The sequence below is a fragment of the Rhinolophus ferrumequinum genome, chromosome 12 (genome assembly GCF_004115265.2).
Source record: "Rhinolophus ferrumequinum isolate MPI-CBG mRhiFer1 chromosome 12, mRhiFer1_v1.p, whole genome shotgun sequence".
Taxonomy (NCBI): domain Eukaryota; kingdom Metazoa; phylum Chordata; class Mammalia; order Chiroptera; family Rhinolophidae; genus Rhinolophus; species Rhinolophus ferrumequinum.
In genome coordinates, this window is record NC_046295.1 from 75,382,008 (window position 1) to 75,401,782 (window position 19,775).

Genomic DNA, 19,775 nt, shown 5'->3' on the forward strand with positions numbered 1-19,775 from the left:
AAAAATCAGACACCTTAAGTACCTTTTTGTTTCACAGCAGGTCCGAATAAGATACTGTTTACAAAGTAAAAGTGATCTGACTTTATCATTAATATATGTATTATGTGTCTTCTCTGATTGTGGAAATATTGTAGGTCTAGATCTTAGTTATGCCTAATTCACGACCATGTGTAGAACACATTTGACGTAGCCATGGTCTGAAACCACTCTTCAGTCCTGGATGAACAGAGGTTAGTTATGGTCCAGTGGGCTTGGTCCATGAAACAAGGGAGCCATGAAGCTTAGTTAGTGCCCTGTGTTTGTACCTCATTCTCTCAGGTCAAGCCTTCATTGTGTTACAGTGTGGTTCTGTTAGAGAGGCTACTACTGTACAATTCAGCCACTGCAGATTTTGAATCTGCTTATTTATAATTCAAAAGCTTGCCTATATATTAATGAACCCTTAATGAGCTGTTGAAAATGCCTGAATTACAGTCAGATTATTAAACTCCAACAGCCCCATAATCATACCATTTGAGTGGGCTTTAGGTACTTTTCACATCTGCAGCTTAGTATTGTGAAGGGTATGCCTTTATTCGGAGAAAGCTTTGTAATAATTTTGACCCGTAATTTATTTATTGCCCTCGGAATGCAGTCATCTATGCAGATGCTCTCTCCCATTATCTGTGGGGCAGGTGCACAGCATGTTGAAAGACAGCTAATTAGGATTTGCTGAAAGATATGCAAAAACGGTGGGCTTATAACAAAGCCAAGTTCATTGTTAAACAATGTTTTACTGTGTTTGTATGATTTGTCTAAATCTTAGAGATACGGAAATGAATGTTGTGGTTATAAGTAGATTGCAAATAGGGTTTTTAAAAAAACTTTATAATGCTATGATACCCAAGCCTAGATGTAAAACTTTATAAATCTGTATAAATGTCCCAGTATACATCTTGGATTAAAAACAAGAATGACCGATTTTTAAATTAACGTTTTTTTCAAGTTTCAATTTGAAGATATCTGGATCTTTTGATAACCACATAGTCCGATTCATTCTGGCCCTTGGAAATTTAGGTTCATTAAAATGTTTATAGGTGCCTAGAGGTGGAGGTGTTATGATTGGAAGCCATGTGTGACTTGGGCAGGTTAGTAAGCTAAATAATAGTAAGTGAATAGGTAGGTAGGATGAGGAATAAAATAGTAATTTGCAGAAAAATAAGAAATAAATAAGAAAATAAATTGAAATCTTCAAATTAAACATAATTTTAGAAACTAGGTATTAGTATTTAAAGATCCATAATCATGACTTTGCGTATTAGAGGAAAAAAAAATTGATGCACTTTTCTGACTACAGCCAGTCCTCGAATAATATTGTGAACTTAACTCTTGTTTATATCAATTATCCTATGGTAAAATTGTTTTCATTATATGTCATTTTGCTTGTAATCACAGAACCTATTGATAACATTGAGGATTTACTGTATAGTTATGAGAATGACTTCAGTATTGATAAATATAGCCTTCTTAACATTACCTAATTGCAAAGTGCTCCAGTACTTTTCATCCACAGGAGTGTGAACTTTTTGTCAGGAAATTATTTTTCTGATTAGATTTGATGCACATAATTTAAAACATTTTTTTTCTGTATTTGAGGCAACTACTGAAGAGTTGACTGACTTACAATTTTAGAAGAGATATTGCTTATCACAAGGGGAAAATGTTATGCCAGCTGAAAATACATACTTAAAATTATTTGTATTTTTGTCCACTCCTCTATTGAGTTTAAGGGTTTCTGTCTGTTGGTAAGGTGGTATTGGTTTATATATATGTATATCAGGTGTATATGAAAGTGCCACAGACGGCTAACTAGTTTGTGTCTTTTGCATTTCTTCATGACGAATTTCCCTTCTTCTGTCTCCCTTGTCTGCTTCCTTGTATATTGGTCATTGAGCATCTTCTCGTTTGCCACACGTGTGCAGGGAAATGTAATCATTTTGACAGTGGTTGTTGATCTACTATTAAAGGATCTCACCAAATATACAAAGGGAAAAGATCAATAAATATAAGTGCAAGGGGAAAACTAGAAAGCTGGAGGAATCTTGAACGTAGATAAAAAACACATTTCCAGCAGAAGCACCAGTATCAGTGTAAATATAAAAAAGAAACAACAAACACACAAAAATGTAAGCAAAAATTTAGTTCAAAAAGGAGAAACTTAAGGAACTCCCAAAGGAATAATATAAAATTAAACAGAGCCCCAAGTGCCAGATAAGAGGTTGCTCAGTGAGTCCTCACTTCATGTCAAATGCACAGAACACTTGGTACGTGGAACTATAAGCATGTCTAGGCCAGGAGATTTTAACATCTAATAAAATGAATTAGAAGGAAAGAAAATCAAAGATGTTAAAATACCAGTGTAACTGATATTTTTGCTGTTTCTTTTAGATCTAGAAGAAATAGCAAATACATGTTTGTCTATCTTTAGTTATCAACAATGTTCTGATACTGACTTTTATCTTTAAAGTATTTAAGGGAGTCATCTAACTTTTGGTTCCCTAAATAAATTATTGTCTTAGTATATTATAGTTTTCAAACCTTATTTACTTATCTCTGAATAGGCAACAGATATAATTTAAATTATTGTAAATTAGTTTTATGACCCAGTTGAAATTATTCTGAAGTATATTTTTAAATGAAACTGACAGCTTTAAAGTGTTTTGAGAGAGGAAATTAAACTTTTGAATTTGCGTTAAAAAAAACAAGAACTCGCTCCTGTTGTGGGTGTAATTCAGAACATCTAGGAATGAAATCTGTTCTTAGGAGAATTGATAGTAGTTTTAGGTTAGCATGTAAAGTCTCAGAGCTGGTGCTCAGTTGAGTACTTGGCAGCGTATAGATGTTACCGTCATGTAAGTTACACCAGACACAGTGTGTACCACTGTAGATAAACAACAACAGGCAGAGACGCAAAAGGCAGAATCCAAATGCAGACATGCAAGATGCCAACTTCCTTCCCCAAGATGCCTTGTAACTGTGTGAGGAACCTGCTTTTAAGTGGATTTACAGAGGTTAATTGGGCTGGGATATTTTAGATTATGTTACACATTAATGAAAATGCTGATTTTGAGCTGTCATGACTCCAGTGCGTTTTATATCATAATAATTATTTTAAAACTTTGTCTTCCGTGTTGTTGAAAACCTCTTGGCAGAAAGCCTATGTGACCTGATTAAACCTATGAATTGTCAGCTGTGATCTATAGCACTCAGATGGGGTTGCTGACTGGGCATCACTTAGGAAGTTCTTTATTTAAAAGCAAAATTAGATTGAGACTACGGTGCCCAGCACCATAGTGCCATGTTGATGGTACATTTTTAATACTGTATTTAGTGTCCTGGTTTTATAGTTTGCTGACAATTGCTTAACAAAGGCATACACACACACACACACACATTTTTTATTTTTTATTTTGAAGTATAGCTAATTACCTCATAATGTATGTATTTCTCTTCTCCCCCTGAAATTACATGATGGAAAAGCCCATCTAATCCTGTTTATTTTTTTAATTTTTTGTATATAGCTTGTGAATTAATTATTCTATGGGATTTTACATTTTGTTCTTCTAACTATACAGAGAAACAGAATAACCTTAATCTTTCTTTCAATGAATTTGTTTTATATCCTTGGGTGATATTTTTCCTTTCTCAAAATCCCAAATTTTACTCCTTTCCCATTTTATGCCTTAATCACCTAAATCTGGGAAGACTGGATGTCAGAATATTCTAAGAAGCCAGGGTTACCTTTTTCCAAGGATCCAATCTGGGATAAATTAAGAAGGGGTGATCTTAGAGATTCTAGAATATATGTAAATATTATCTTGAAAAGAATTTTCATACTTATGCTTACTGAGAAAGTGTGAACATTGAAATTCTGAGCATGAATTGTAGTACACTGATGTTGTTTGATTTTCTCAAATAAACAAAATACTCACACTGTTTGTCCTGTTTCTCGCTTCTTCTCTCTCTCTCTGTCTCTCTGTCTTTCCTTGAAGGTCTCAGCATCAGAGGAGCCCAGGAGGAGGACCCTCCCGATCCCCAGCTAATGAGACTGGACAATATGCTTTTGGCAGAAGGGGTTTCAGGTCCTGAGAAAGGTGGGGGATCGGCGGCAGCAGCTGCAGCCGCGGCAGCCTCTGGAGGTTCTTCAGATAACTCTATTGAACACTCAGATTACAGAGCCAAATTGACCCAGATCAGACAAATCTATCACACAGAACTGGAGAAATATGAACAGGTCAGCAGCCGCCACTCTCATAGTCCTGCACAAACCCTCTGTTGCTCTTCTATTAGACTGCGCTAACCAATTCTGAGGGCTGTGAGGGGTAGGTGTTAACACAAAGAGCAAAATAAATAAGGTCAATGCAAAAATCCAAATGAATTGTTGAATCGATGAAATTAAGTGAAGCTAAACCTTTTACCCCATCCACTTGTTTTAGTTGTATTCGTTCTTCACAATTCTCGTGCCCTTAACTACCACACCTGCAGCCATCCTTCCCCTCTAACCTCACCACTTGGTGCTCTTCACAGCTTTGTATCATTAACATTTATGCACTGGCCTTGTTCATAAGCTATAACAACTTTTAAAGGGAAGCACTGCATAGTGAGACCTTCCTCCAATGCGGTGGGCTCCAGAATCCTCTTAGGAATTCCTTATGGATTGTGCCCAAGGATAGGGAAGGGAGCTGACTTCACAAAGTAAGCAGGTTCTGGCCTGCCTCTCTGAGGAGAACTCCCAGGATAATTGTGGGTAACCTGGGGCAGGGAATACTCGGCATTTGTGCTAAATTCCTGATTAGAAAGAGAGTATGGATTAAAAATGCTATTCTCAGCAATTATATTAGCCAAGTTTCATTGAATCTAAGATATCTTTGATTTTAAGCTGTATCATTGTTTTATGTACCACCAAGAAAAAATTGACACTGCCCGATTTAACTGTAACATGCCATTGATTGTAAAATGCATCTGAACTTCAGAGGTATTAAAATGTGGGGAAAAAGAAGTAAGTCTTAGATTCAATGAAAAAAGGTAAAATGTTCGTGATTCATTTTAAACATATTTTGGTTGTTGGTGTAAGTCTAAAAACCTGCTTATTTTGAGGAAATATCACTGGATGGTAATTTAAAAAATATTATTATGGAAATGTTTAAACATACCTCAAAATAAAGAAAATATTAAGTTGAATCCTATGAAATTGTCAAGTTTTTAGGTCAAAAACAGTTGTGAGTTGGCAGTTTTATAGAGCTCAACCTAAAATAAGGAACTGCCTAGATACCCATCACCCAGATAAATAATTATCAACACTTTGTCAATCTTATTTTGTCTATCTTTCTACCTCCCCTGCCCCTTTATTTTTCCCTTGGTGGAGTATTTTAAAGCAATCTTAGGCATCATACCATTTCACTCATAAATACTTCACTGTGTAGTCAGGTACTTCTTAAAGTCCAAACACCGCAGTGTAATGTGGGAGTCTTTGTCAGTTTTAATACTGATTTTTCTTCTAAGTTCCCTTTGTAGTTTCAGTTGTATATGTTATTTTTTTCATTGCCTTCTCTAATATGCTGGCTATGGTGGTATTAAGCAAATGCTGGATTCTGTCCCAGAGGTGAGTGTTTTGAGGGAGGGTAGAAAGATTTATGTAGCTTTATGTTAAAATACACTATAACTGAATCTTATAAGATACTGTCTTTTTTTCTGCATAGGACTTTCTGGGATCTCAAACTGTATCTCTAGTCTTATTTGTAGGAATAATTTTTGCTGGAAGATGTGCAAATAAGAATTTTAGAAAAATGATCTTGTGTATGTACATGAAAAAAATAGAGCTTTCTGATTTGACATATGAATAATTAAGAGTAAACAAAATAAGTCATGGTTGAAAAGGTTGCCCTGAGCATAAACAGTGGAAAGTGGCTTTAATTTGTAGTATAGTCCTAATTGTATAACTTTATGTTAAATACATCTATACATACTTTCTAAATAAATACCACCAGTCACCTTGCATGAAAGATGTATAGTATTGGGCCAAATGGCCCTACTCTTTTGGCTGAGGAATTAAGATGGTTCCTTCCTATCTCCTGCCATGTCTCTTCACTAGTCTCCTTGTTTTCTCCCTAGAGCCCTGTTGGAAGTTGGGTGAAGCTGGCATCAGTCAATGTCTCAAGGGCTTGGGGATTTTTTGTTGTTGTTTTGCTTTTTTGTGTGTGCTTTAAAAATACACACGTATACACACGGTCTTCATAAATTAATCTATAGTGTGTAATCTTGTATTTTTGGATTAAATATCAAATGGGGAAATGAGTTTTAATATATAATCATGAATCGTGTTTTTAGATATATTTATTCAGTAGCCTAATAGAAACCACTTAAATGTATATTTCCATTCTCATGTTTAACACTCGCAGAAGGAAAAATAAAGCTAAAGGAAATCAATGCAGTATTATGGACAATTAAATAGATGGAGTATGATGACTGGTTAGCTTATTCAACAGAATTTTAGTTTACAATTTTTCGTCTGTAGGTTCTGAATTATTTTAGAAATAACATAATGTCATTTAATTCTCTTGAGTTGTCTTTGGGGCTGACTTTTACAGCTTTTCTGTGATTTTTGACACAAGATAGTTAATTTTCTTCTCAAATCTTTGGGATACAAGGGTTTTCTTTATCTGGGATAGACCTTTCAGGGATATAAAAGGACTAAGCAGAACTAAGTGAGATGAAAGGGTGGCATTTCTAAAATAGATGGTATTATATATAATTTCCATTTTACAGATGAGAACATGAGACTCAGGTTAAGGTATTTGTTCAATGTCACACATCTAGTTAATGTCAGAATCAGGCATTGAAACCAGTTTTTGACAATATGCCTTCCTTTTCCATTGAATTATGCTGCTACTTCTGTCGAATTGGAGAATAATTCAAATGCATTTTGTTTTACTCTGATTTGTCCGTGTTGGACTGTGTTTGTAATGGGATCAGAGTAGAGATGAGGAAACAACTAATGTAATCACTTTATAGAAATTATATTTTTCCCAAAAGTGAACATGTACACTCTGAGTGACAGAAAGCTTATTTGTAAATAGGAAGAACATATATGTTAAGGCAGAGGCTTCATAGAAAATTGTGTTGAATCTTTCACTAAAAGAAATAAACTGCACTGGAATCTTAGAGCCGTTCACTCTACTGTGTTTTGCAATGAAGCTGTAATGAAAATGGATCTGAAGCCTGTTTAGATTTAGATTGCCATAAAATTAACAAACACCACCACTGCAGTAAATTAAAGTACCTTGTAAACACAGTCACATTTACAAAGCAAAGCTGACTAGAGCTACAGTTTGAGCAAAATTAAATCCAAGCTTCAAGGCTCGGTTTTATGTGTATGTTTTAGGAATGGTACTGTCTTCAAAATACTGGCCTTTTCCTGTCTCCATAGTGTCCTTTGATCCTGTGTCTCTACTAGATAGGCTCAGATGTAAATGATTTTTGATGATAATCATCTAAATTCACTTTTAGACCCTTTTGAAATATTAGGCATAGAATATAGAATAAGGTTAGTGATCACCCAAAAGGAAACAAAACTATTTTACTTTTCTCTTGCTGATCCTGACACCCAATAGGAATACAATTTTCCAAAGCTTACAGCAACTATCTTGTAATACTTCCTTTTAGGTGCATTGCCTCCCTCTTTAGCGAGGACAAAAACCTGGTTGCTTCTTTGTCTTCTTGTTGATTAGCTACAAGTTTTGAAAAATATTTTTACTGTACCTTTCAAATATGCTCTTATGATTAAAGGCCCAACTCTTAGAATAGGCAGATTCCTAATGAACTTGAGCCAAGTGTCCTGGGAAGCCTGTTTCTAAGAATTGAAGGCCCTCGTGGTTCCTTCATCTCTTACCAAAGGGAAATGGACACACTGGTTTTTGCAAATGAAATTTGACTTAGACATTTTTTCTCGGTTAAAAAGGAAAAGATATATCATGCCCTCTGCAGCTCTCCCACTTTGCTTGTACCAGAAGAAATGCTTGTACACAGGCAATTCACTTCATAATTTATAGCTGCTATAATAGAGATGACATATTGAAAGCTATCTACTATAATTATATTGAAATACATTTTTGCTGAAGGCGAAAGTGTTGTAAGGGTCCCAACCCTCCCCAAGCATCTGGGAACCTGCTTTCTGAGTTCACAAATGTTGTTTGAATTCACCTCAACTCAGGTAAAGCACTGGAGCCAAGCATGTACACTGAATGTGCTCAATCAGGTATCATTTAGCTACTAAAGGACTTACAGATTGCAGGGGATTATTGAGGGAATGGAGGATGAGTGTGGAACCTAAACCCTAAATCATCATAAAGGAAAGGCCTGGGGCTTTTTGAGGATCTCAACAATGCTTACATTGCTGGCAAAATCTCCTTTGCTTGTAAAGGAATTTCAGTTTTATTTTTATCAGGTTAAAACAAATGCTGAGGTTATTACATTACATTAGAGATTGGTTAGCCTGCAAACTCCTAATCCCATTTTGCTATTTCTTTTTAATAGTTATGAAGGAAAGACAAAGGGGTACTACCTGATGTAAACTTTGTATTTCATTTTCCCAAGCGAGGCTTTGTCACTAGTTGCTCCAAGGGAAGGATTTTACTTTTTGTCAGCTTTCATGCCAGGTCTTTTCCTTGGCTAGAAGGAGTGTTTAAGTGTTCCCCCTTTTTTTCCGCTCCAAGTTTCTACTTTATTGGTTTTATGTACCAAATGTATCTTTGACCCCAAACATGATTAATAAAATAAATTGTTTTGTATTTGAATACTCTTTTTTTCAACTTCTTTGGAAGCAGTGTTTGTATTATTCAGGCAGTGGGAAGGCAGAACTATATTACTTAATCAGAGTAGGGACTTGCTTGCAGAATAACACACAAAAAATATGAATTTCATTAAATTGCCATTTTCATAGTCAATAATAACTGCCATTTATTAAGTATTAATTATGTTCCAGACTCGATGCAAAGAACGTAACATGTATTATATAATACAAACTTTACAAAACCCTCATGAGATAGGTCCCTAAACCATGTAATTAGATAAGAAAGTGTTGAAGTACAATAGATATTTCATCTTTGTGGCAGTTCCTTAAGCATATTGGTCTCATTGTAGTTGGCTTAGAAAGAATTTTTGAATGTTGACTTTTATCCTAAAACAAGAAGAATTTGTTGATTTAATAATAAACATTCCATAAATACAGAATGTATAATATTGGGCTAGAGTTACTTGTAAGGTTATATATACAGACATCTAGAAAATTGATGTATACAAATTTAGGAGGCATCAACTTTTAATAGAGATTTATTCTTCCTTTGAAAAGTAGATTTTGGAATAGGAGGTATTATGATCTGTTGTCTACAATCAGCTTCTCTAGATAATTACGAAAGACCAAGTCAGTTTTTAGCTCTGATCACTGAACCATTTAAAAACTTCCTCTAAAGGGAGTTTTGCTGTCTGATTTTACATTTTTAAATTCAGTGATCTGAACTTACAGGCAGTAAAGGGGTTGAATCTTGAATTTACAACTGAAAAATGCACTACCACAAAACAAACAGACCCCCGAAAACTTTAGAGTGTAAACCAAATAGGTATGGATATCGAGGAGACGGTTTCACTAGCCCACAGATATCATTAAAAACATTATCAAAAATCCAAGTATTTCCAATCCTCAATTATTGGTTTGGATTTTTAACAAATAGTAAGGAGAAAGGCTCATATTACAAAGAAAAGCTCCCTTCTTTGGGAGGAAATATGCAAAAAAAGGGAGAATGTAGCCTCAGGAGCTCCTGGCAGCCATCTTGCCACTGTGAGGGAGAGCATGCCTGAGAGAAAACCAGTGCTGAGGAGGATGAGAAACCAGCAGAGAGAAGTGGGGTCCTGGGCACGTTGCTGGAGCCTATATCAAGCCCCCACCTGAAGTTAGCCCCATCTCTGAACTGTTCAGTTATGCGAGCCAGTAAATGACCTTTATCTTTTAAGCTAAAAAAAAAAAGAATTGATTGAAACTATATTTATCAGATGAAGCCTTCCATGTTTTATGTTCACTTAAGTATGCTATTGCAATGTATGTTTTAAAATACAAACCAAAAAATGCATCCTAGATAGTTTTCAGCAGTTGGCTTAAAAGAAAAAGAGGTTTCTGCTATTATTCTAAATCAGAAAATTCAAGGAATCAAAACTCTCATTCCCCAAATACTCCAATTAACCAAGGTGGTTTTACATTTGCATTGTGGACATTGACCAGAAAATTATTAACTGACCGTTTCACTTGGAAAACTAATAAGGCAATGAAAAATTTCTCCAATGTCTATTTTAATAACGTAGTCTTGGAGGTAAGATGGAGAATATGATAAATGTGTGAAGTGAGCATCCCACATTATAAAGGGCACCGGTGCTGATATGTGGTTGGGTGGCCCTTCAAAACAACTCTGCAGTCATTTGATCGTTCGTACTGCATTTATGTATTTAAAAACTGTATACCTTTTAAGGAATAGGAGATGAGGCGGTTCTGCTGTGCTCTGAAACTGGTGCAGATGACGCTGTAAATGAGGCTGTAATTTACTTTCCGTGGTAGAAAGGAAAAAATCACTTTGCCTAAAGTGTATGCATCTTTCTTAAGGGTGTACCCAGATTTTAATTATCTAAATGTAAATACTTAACGAATTTTACTTAGAGTAATGAGCTAAAGTGCACACTACATAAATGAGATGTTCTAATTAATCATGTATGAACTACTGGTTTAAAGAAAAGCTATGTGAATTCTGTGAATGTTGGGCTATTGCCAAATTGCTAATCAGCATTTGCATTCATAGATGACTTCACTTAATAAGTTGTGAGATATTCAGCAAATGTTTTAGAAAATTATGAGTTTTTAGATGCAGAAACTTTTTGCTTTTATAACCTGTTGGGTTTTTTCCTTCATCTTTTTTTCTTTTTTTCCAAATAAGCCTTTAGCTGCTTCTTAGAAACCATAGGCAAACATTCATTCTGGAGAGATTAAAATATAGCCAGAGAAATACTAAGAGAGCTAACATCTCAGGTATCATTCACACGGGAGTCTTGCATTATTTATCAAGACATACGCCACACCCTAGATATGTACCATAATGTATGAGCTAGGTTTGTAGGAATTAGCAATGTTATATGTGCAAATCAGAAATGCTTTCATACCTTAGTACAGCAGTTGTCAAACTTTTTGGTCTTAGGATTTAGCCTCCTAAAAATCATTGGAGACCCCTTAAAAGCTTTCATTTGGTGAATCTATTGTACTAGAAATTAAAACTGAGAAAAATTTAAAATATTAATTTAAAAATAATAATAAACCATTGTGTTATCCTAAATACCATTTTTAAAACCTGTATTTCCCCCAAAACTCAAAATTCTGTGAGAAGAATGGCATTGTTTTTACATTTTTGCAAAACTCTCTAATGTTGGGCTTAATAAAAGTCACCTGGATTCTCACATGTACTTCTGCAGTCAGTCTGTTGTCATGTGGTTAAAATATATGAAGAACATCCGGCCTCACACAAATATGTCATTGGAAAAGGGAGGAGTATATTAATAGCCTTTCATATAACTGTGGATATTCTCTTTGATATTGCACTAAAACTTGACAAGTTGTAGTTTCTTAAAGGTGGAGTCTGAAACCATATCAATTGGCTCTTTATATTCTGTTCCTTTAAAATCCATTGATCTAGTTTGCACTTTAAATGGATCCTCTACCTATGCATGTTTTTGTAACCTCATGCATTGATATTTGGAAAATATTGGTTCACTGAGTTATGTATATCTTCTTCCGGTGTTGACACATTTCATTGTATAATATCAAAAATACCATATTTAATAATATCAACACCAAAGTAATCAGAATGTCTACTGGGAAACTGTCAAGCCCACAGTGGTGGATGCAAGTTTTCTAAATTATAATTTTCACGTGAAAATTCAATTTCGTCATTGGTACAACTACTATCAGCTGTTTTCCTTGACGTGACAGGCTCACTTGGTTCATTTCTGAGAAAACATCTGCCAAATGCCCAAGTCCAAATAATCATAATTTGTCTATTTTGCTTTCAAATAAAAATAGTGTTGCATCCATGACAAAAGCAGCTTCACCCACAACTTAAACAATCAAACAAGTGCTTTTTCTCGAGACAACCATCCATCAGCATGCAGAGAAGTACTTTTCTGTAAGCTTCCTGTTTGTCACACAGAATATTAAAGACTTAGTGTTGAGATGTAATAAAATGAATAGATAGTTTCTCTTGCTTCATTAAGGATACACCTAAGTGAACTGTCTTTTTGTGTGTGTTTGTATAAATGTGTGGCAGTGAAGAAAAAAAAAGAAACATCAAAGATGACTTAGTATACTGTTACCCAGAGTTTTTCTTAGCTCTTTGGTCTGCAAGATGGCTGTAGAGCTGTGCTGTCCGATACGCTGCACCAGTCAAATGAAGCTATTTGAAATCTGGTTAGTCTGAACTGAGATGTGCTGTAAGTGTAAAATACATACTGGATTTCAAAGTGTATGAAAAAAAGAACGTAACAGACCACATTCGCAGTTGTTTTGTTTTTTTTAAATATTGATTATGTGTTGAGATGTTAATATTTTTCATCTATTGGGTTAAATAAAATATACTGTTATGATTTCACCTGATTCTTTTTGTTTTTCATGTGGCTACTAGAGATATTAAAATTCTCATATGTGGCTCTCAATATATTTCTTTTGGACAGCACTACTCTAGAGAAAAGAGGTTTTGTGACCAAATTTATCTGGGAAAAGTTGGATACACCATTCCCCTTTGAAGATTTCTTATTGACATATTAGAAGTACTGAGGAGTCCTGCAAAAATAAAAATGTCTTTAAAAATTTTGGTTAGTACAGCATTACCCAAATATACTGTATTATTGGACCATGTGTTAACATTTTCTTGAACTAGCTATGGAAGTATAGAACTTGCTGATCCCAATTTGGGGAAAGAGTTCTAGTTTAATTTTCTTTGTTTAACTGATGAGAATACTGAGGGCTAGGGTTTGTCAAATTACATAATTTTGAAATTATATGAACATCTCTTTAGGGAAAGTGCAAGAAAAACTATACATATATTTCTTGACACATATTTTCTTTTTAGCTCGGCATAAGATAGTTTAAAATGACAATATAACAGGGAAAATCTTAAATTTACTTTTATTTTGGTTTCCTTAAAGATGGAAAGAACTGGTTTTAGAGTTGCGAAGTTCCTTAATGTTTTTTTTATGTGTGTGTCATAACCTAGGACAATAATTCTCAGCCTTATTTAGTTACAGACTGGCTAAGAATCTGCAAAGAGAACAAACAAAAACAGATTGTCCCTTCAGGAAATACACATGTGCACACACCTTGTATAGGATTTCATGAAGTCACTGAAATTCTAAAGCTATCCATGGACTCCAGGTTAAGAATTCTTCACTTATATGTAGTTCAGCAGTAATGTATTTAAGGCTATTAAAAACATTACTTTTGAATTGTAATATAAAACTCCACCAATCAGTAGTTTATTGGATGCCTACTGTGTGTATTGCACAGTTCTGTACTCTGAAGAATCCCATAAGTATACCTAGTGTCACTACTCGCAAGGAATTTTAAATTTCTTAAGACTTAAAACTGGTAAGCAAGACTAATTTTACCTTACCTTAGAAATATTTATACAAAAGATCCATAAAAGCTTAGAGTAAGTGAAGCACCCAATGTATTTGAAAGGTTAGTTCTCTAATAAGCAGTTAGAAAAACCATCATGCTGGGTGTGAGCGATGTTCAGGATATCTGTAGGGAAGTGGACGTTATTATAGTTTCAAAATGTGTCTTGCCGTGATCAATGATTGTTCTGTCTGCTCGCCCTACCAGGGCATACGTGCAGTAAGACGCAGAATCTCTTGCCTTGCTTTTTTAAACAAAAATGCCAGAAGATGTTCTTTCTATTCAAGAGTCTAGACTTGGTGCTTTATTTACCAAGGCAGTGCTGGATTTCAGTGTAGGGCCAGTTAACGTGGCTTTGTAGATGTAAAAGAATATAGGTGAACTGAAAGAGACAGGCTAAGGCTTGTTAACTTAAAAGTTTGAGACCTGAATCTGATAAGGATTTTCCCCTCCCTGAAGAGGCGAGCTGCCCTAGCCATCTTCCAGGGATGGCTCGTGCCCACTGCCAGGGCCTAGACCACAGCTAAATTATACTGGGACACTGCCATGCTTGGCATCCAAGGTCCTGTACATGCTAATGCAAACCTGAATCCCCTCTTCTCTACGTGTTCTCTCAATCCCTCTGAACTTGCTACATACCGTTATTTCCAGAGTTTTTCTTGTGCCTGGAATTCCTCCTGATTTCCATCTTTATCCACCTTTCAAAAATCCTCCCCATTCTTTAAAGCCCAAATGCCACTTCCACCATCCAGCCTGACGTGATCTCTGCTTCCAGATGAGAACACTCCCTCCTTGGAACTTAGGAAGCACCATTATCTTCCTGTGATACTTTGCACAGACTACCTTGTTTGAGAATTCGTTTTTTTATATATTTTATCACACTGAAAGCCGGGTCCACGTCTTGCTCATTTTGTGTGCCTTAATAGCACTTGGAAGAGTTTGAACTCCATAGTCCTTCAGTAAACATGTGTTAAATAAATGTAAATCCCCAGAGAAATTAGAAGGTGCTTAGTATTAACAATTAACATATATTTATATATAGTAGTTGGTAGAGAGCATCCTCCAATGGGCAAACCTCATTTTGGAACTGGGACGGTGGGTGAGAAGGGCAGTTGAGTGCTATGTTTCCTTTGCATGTCTGGCCAGCCATTCATAGTTTTGGAACCACTGCCATTTCACAAGTGTCTTAGTTTTCATTTTCCCCTACCCACTGCATAATGCCACTGGCAATTGCAAATGAGGTGGAAATTCAGATGAATTAATGTCTGAGTGTGATGATGTAAAATACCAGATTCCTAAGGAGTGATTTTTTCCCCCCTTACAGGCATGTAATGAATTCACTACGCATGTGATGAACCTTCTCCGAGAGCAGAGTAGAACACGGCCCATTTCCCCAAAAGAGATTGAAAGAATGGTGGGCATCATCCATCGAAAATTTAGTTCCATTCAAATGCAGCTCAAACAAAGCACGTGTGAAGCAGTTATGATTCTGAGATCAAGGTTCCTTGATGCCAGGTATGTGAGGCCTCGAATTTATTGCTTTCTTTTTTCTTTTCATTCCTTGGATATTATTTTCTGTAACAATGACCAGTTGGTTTTAGACTCTTCATTAATTTGGCTGTAAGAGCTCTCCTACAATGGGCGGGAGCCTCTTTTTGTCTGGGAGTGGTGGTGCTCTTAGCTGCCAATTTGGTGACTCAGGAAGTGGATAGGATCAGTGCAGCTACAAATGGTGTAGGAATATGGAGCCTTTCAAATCTGATGCTAAAGAGTAGTTTTAAGGCTAACTTTCAGTCTGTAACGTTGTTTTAACAAAGGTTTATTTTCTAAGACTTCCTTGATGTTACATTACTTGTGTACATTATAAGAAAATATGTGGAGAGACTGCTACTCCTAAGAAGGAAGTGGTATTTTAGTTGAAAGTGGTCACCACAAAACCCCAAACTCCATTTTTCCAAATCAAGTAAGAAAGCTTATCAGTTTCTCCTGTAAGGATGAAAATTTTTCCCTTTTATCTGAAGCTTTCACCAGGTTCCCAGGAGTTAGGTAATAAGTTGTATATGGTGTTATGGTGTGTTTGACCTACTGGGTGACAGAAGAGAAGAACTGTCAAGTTGCTACCAGATATATGCTGCCACTGCAGGGATGCCCCGTGGGCACTGCTACAGCTTGTGATCCATCTTCAGCTTTGGAGAGGTGTTTCTATATTGTTTGGCTTTTTCTCCCTTGGAATCCGACAGAGGTGATAATTATCATCCAAATTTTACAGTATTAAAGAAAATAACTAAGTTAGCTTCTCAACTGGAAAACAAGGTGTGTAAAACCATCTTCGTGCCAGAGCTCTTCTTAGAGCCAGATAAGGAAACATATGCCACTTAATTATACTACACTCTCCTAGTTAAGCAAAACCCGTATCACCTTTGGTTCCTTCTTCTTCCATAATAAATCAGTCACTAGAACTCACCAGTGCTTTATTTTCCACATTTCTCATATTATCTCTTTCTTTCCATTGTTACTTGCACTGTTCAGTTCACGTCCATCCTTCTGTACCTGAACTCACACAGGACCCTTCTACTAATCTCCCCGTCTCCAGTCTCACTCCCCTCCCGCCCATCCTCTATATTCCTTTTCTGTTTCTGTAGCTACACTCTGATGCCCTGTTTTGCTAACAAATCCACAGTAGCTTTTCAATGCTGGATAAATTTCACACACTACTTAACCTGGCATTTAAGGTCTTGTATGACCTGTTCCTGCCTGCATTACTTTTCTGCTGTTAAGATTTTCTAAAGTTTTATTTTATTTTTTTCTATTTAAAAAATACAAGATCACTGTGGAAAATTTGGAAAATATATGGAATAGAAGGATGAGGGATGAAAGACAAGCACATTTTTACTACCTAAAGAAAAAAATCACTGTAAATGTTTTAGTTTATTTTCTTCAGGTTTTGGAGGCTTTTTAAAAATGTTCTTGTGATGATACAATGTGCATAATTTGGTTTTCTTTTTTTAAAAAAAATTGCTATGAGTATATAAAAATTTTCCATATATAAGCTCTAATTTTAAATATTTTAATGGTTGAAGTTTACCAAATGGATATATGATAAATAATTTACTTAGCCATTCCTTCATTTCTAAGCATTTAAGTTGTACCTTTTAAATTCCATTATAGCCCCTCCATCCTTCCTTCCCTCCCTCCCTTCTCTCTCTCTCTCTCTCTCTCAATCTCTCTCTCCTTCCTTTCCTCCCTCCCTTCCTTCCTTCCTTCTACAAATGTTTATTTGTGATGAGATGATATAAGGTAAACAAGATAGGTTGACATATTTGCCCCAGTTGAGCTTACATTCTACTTGGAAGAGCAGACAATAAACAAGTAAACAAATATGCTATAGTATTCTGTTTAATACTGTAATAAAGTATAATAGGATGATAAGTGCTATGAAGAATAATAAAGCAAGGTAAGGAGAGAGAAAATGATGGAGCTAAGGTACTATTTTAGACAGATTTTCATTGAAACTAGTGTTTCAGTGAAAACCTTTATGCATTGAACTTTTTTATTTGTAGCATATCCTAAGGATTAATTCTGAGAAATAAAATTATTAGATAAAAATTGGAACATTTTTAGTGTTGTTACTATATCACTAAATTGTTCTGTCCTGTGTTTAATCCAAAATGAAATACTTCTTGGTCTTATCTGTTTCCTTTGACTAGAATCCTTTCTTTTCCTCAGCCTAACCACCTGTTCTATCACCACACCCACCCCTCCCCCCTCCAGGATCCCCCCAACCCCTCCTCCTTCCACACAAACCCTGTTTCCCAATCCTTCCCCCAAGTTGGTCACCAGTTGTCATCTGTGAGGGTATCTAGCACGGAGCCTGGAACGTAACCACCGCACATGTTTATTATCTAGGGAGACCTCACTCATCCTTCCAGGCCCAGCCTAAATGTTCCCCTTCTAGGAAGCCCACTTGAATCACTCCACTGACTGGTCCTTCCTTGCCTTCACTTCAACATTGATACTAAGCTTATACGATTGTCTAGACCAAACTTTATGCAAACTGCCTTTCTTGTAGCTTTTCACGAACATTTCTTCTCTCGGTAAGTTGAGTCACTGAAAGCAACAGCGAGGTCTTACACGTTGACAATCCCCACGATTCCAGCAAGCATCTTACATATAATAGGCTGCAAAATGCTATTTATTGACTAACCAGATGAGTGACTATTTCCACTTCATACTTTTAACAGCTAAAATCAAAGAGTTAGAGAGGCAGCATCAGAAAACATTTTTGTCTGTCAACTTTGAGCGCTGTAATAAAAAGTATATAACAAAGATATTTAAAAGTACTTCCAACAGAAAGGAATCCTTCCTGACACAGTTGTGAACCTTTTTTCTGCTGATACTTTCCCATTCTTGTCAACATATGTGCTTTTTTTTACATAACGGCATTCATAATGTATACACCTAAATCATTTCTTTTTCTTCCGAGAAGAGTAAGTATGTTAACAAGCCAAAGTGAGCAGAGCGCGAATGAGAAGGTGGCAGAGCTTGGAGCACACAGACTGCTGGTAGTGACGTGCTGTGACACACAGCCCTGGGTGTGATGCCCCGCTGCACACTGGCCTGAGGCATACCCGCTTAGAGGGTGGTGAACCCTGGAGGAAATGAAAGATGGGGGAAGTGCTTAATGGGTGTCTTCTACAGAATGTTTTTCTAAGAAATAAATCAAGTATAAGACCGAGTTGTCTCTTACACCTTCGAGTGAACGCAGACACTGAGCTTTGGTTCTCTCTCTTCTCATCGTGCCTCTTACTTAGCAAGCCCTCTGCACTTAGAAGGCAAGGTTCTTCTGCTCTAGGCAAACGTGCTCGTTCAGATACATGGTTTCCTTGCTCACTCTCACTTTTTGGAAGGCCATACTCAAATTTTCATGGTAATTGGACAAGCTGAGGCCTGTCCAGTACAAAACAATTAAAAATAAACTTGCGTAAGTCCCTCCGCTCTTCTAGTAGAAGTTCTATGGTTTGGACACAGCCAGAAAGGCAGGGGTGAAGTGTCCTGTTCTGCCCATAAATTTGTTCTCTGAGGTTTTTCGATGTTTGCTAAAACCATGTGTAGGCAAAATTGATAAGTGAGCCAAATGTATCTTTGTTCTCCCAGATATGCTCATTCCTCCTTTCATAAATCCTCATTTTCCAGAGAAATGCCCTGTGTTGTCCACTCCAGTGTATCCCCAGTCCTGCTGCTTGTCTTAGACTGACAGCCACAAACCCACATGCTTACATATCATGGAACTGAGAAGAGCAGCTGGCTGAGGGGCTGTGAGGGTTAGAGCAGGCGGGTGCGTACCTGAGGAGCTTTAGCTTACCTGAGGAGAATGTGGGCCTGCTGTGGCTGATCTTCCAGTTTTTCATAAAAAGCCAGAAACCTAGATTTTCATGAGCAGGTCATTATTGTGTAATCTCAACCAACATTATCTGTGGCCCAGGCAATTATCTGTAGGTTTGATAGTTTCAGTATCTATTCTAGACCTTTTCCGCTTGACTTGCTAAACTACCTACTCTCAGAGTGTGCCTCTGCTGAGTACCCTCAGGTCAGGGGTTTGTTTTCCATTTCAAGCAAGGCATGACTCCTGCAAAAATGCTAATTACTTTTCTTGATGTATTCCTCTTCCTTCTCTTCTCTGTTTTCCCTCACCATCTCCCCATCCAATTCGTCATCAACTCCTGTTATTTTAATCTCCAAATAGATCGTGAATCACTTCTTCATCCCTTAGGAAACGATGGTTTAACCTTCCAAAAATTTATTAAATTTAAGAAATTTCAGTTCTGATGACCTGAGATGTTTTGTTCAGACCTAGATTTCTTGCTCCCTTGACTCTCCCTGAATGTTAAGATGTAGATCACATACTTAACCTGCCGAATTAGTGACATCATTTTAACTAGAATGATCTCATAGGGTGTACACATTTACAACTGCCTACTGACTGTCTTCTCTGAGTGTAGGATATCACAATTGAGAAGATCATTAAGATTATTTGGAA

The 19,775-nt window shown here is 36.4% G+C and overlaps 1 protein-coding gene across 3 annotated transcripts in view; it reads left to right on the top strand.

Moving 5' to 3' along the window:
* The window catches only part of PBX3 (PBX homeobox 3), a 192,731-nt gene that overhangs the window by 140,143 nt on the left and 32,813 nt on the right, over positions 1 to 19,775 (top strand). For all 3 annotated transcript variants that reach the window (XM_033123639.1, XM_033123642.1, XM_033123641.1), the window contains exons 3-4: positions 4,032 to 4,273; positions 15,063 to 15,253. In XM_033123639.1, coding sequence (XP_032979530.1) covers positions 4,032 to 4,273; positions 15,063 to 15,253 — 433 coding nt within the window. The remainder of the gene's footprint in view (positions 1 to 4,031; positions 4,274 to 15,062; positions 15,254 to 19,775) is intronic.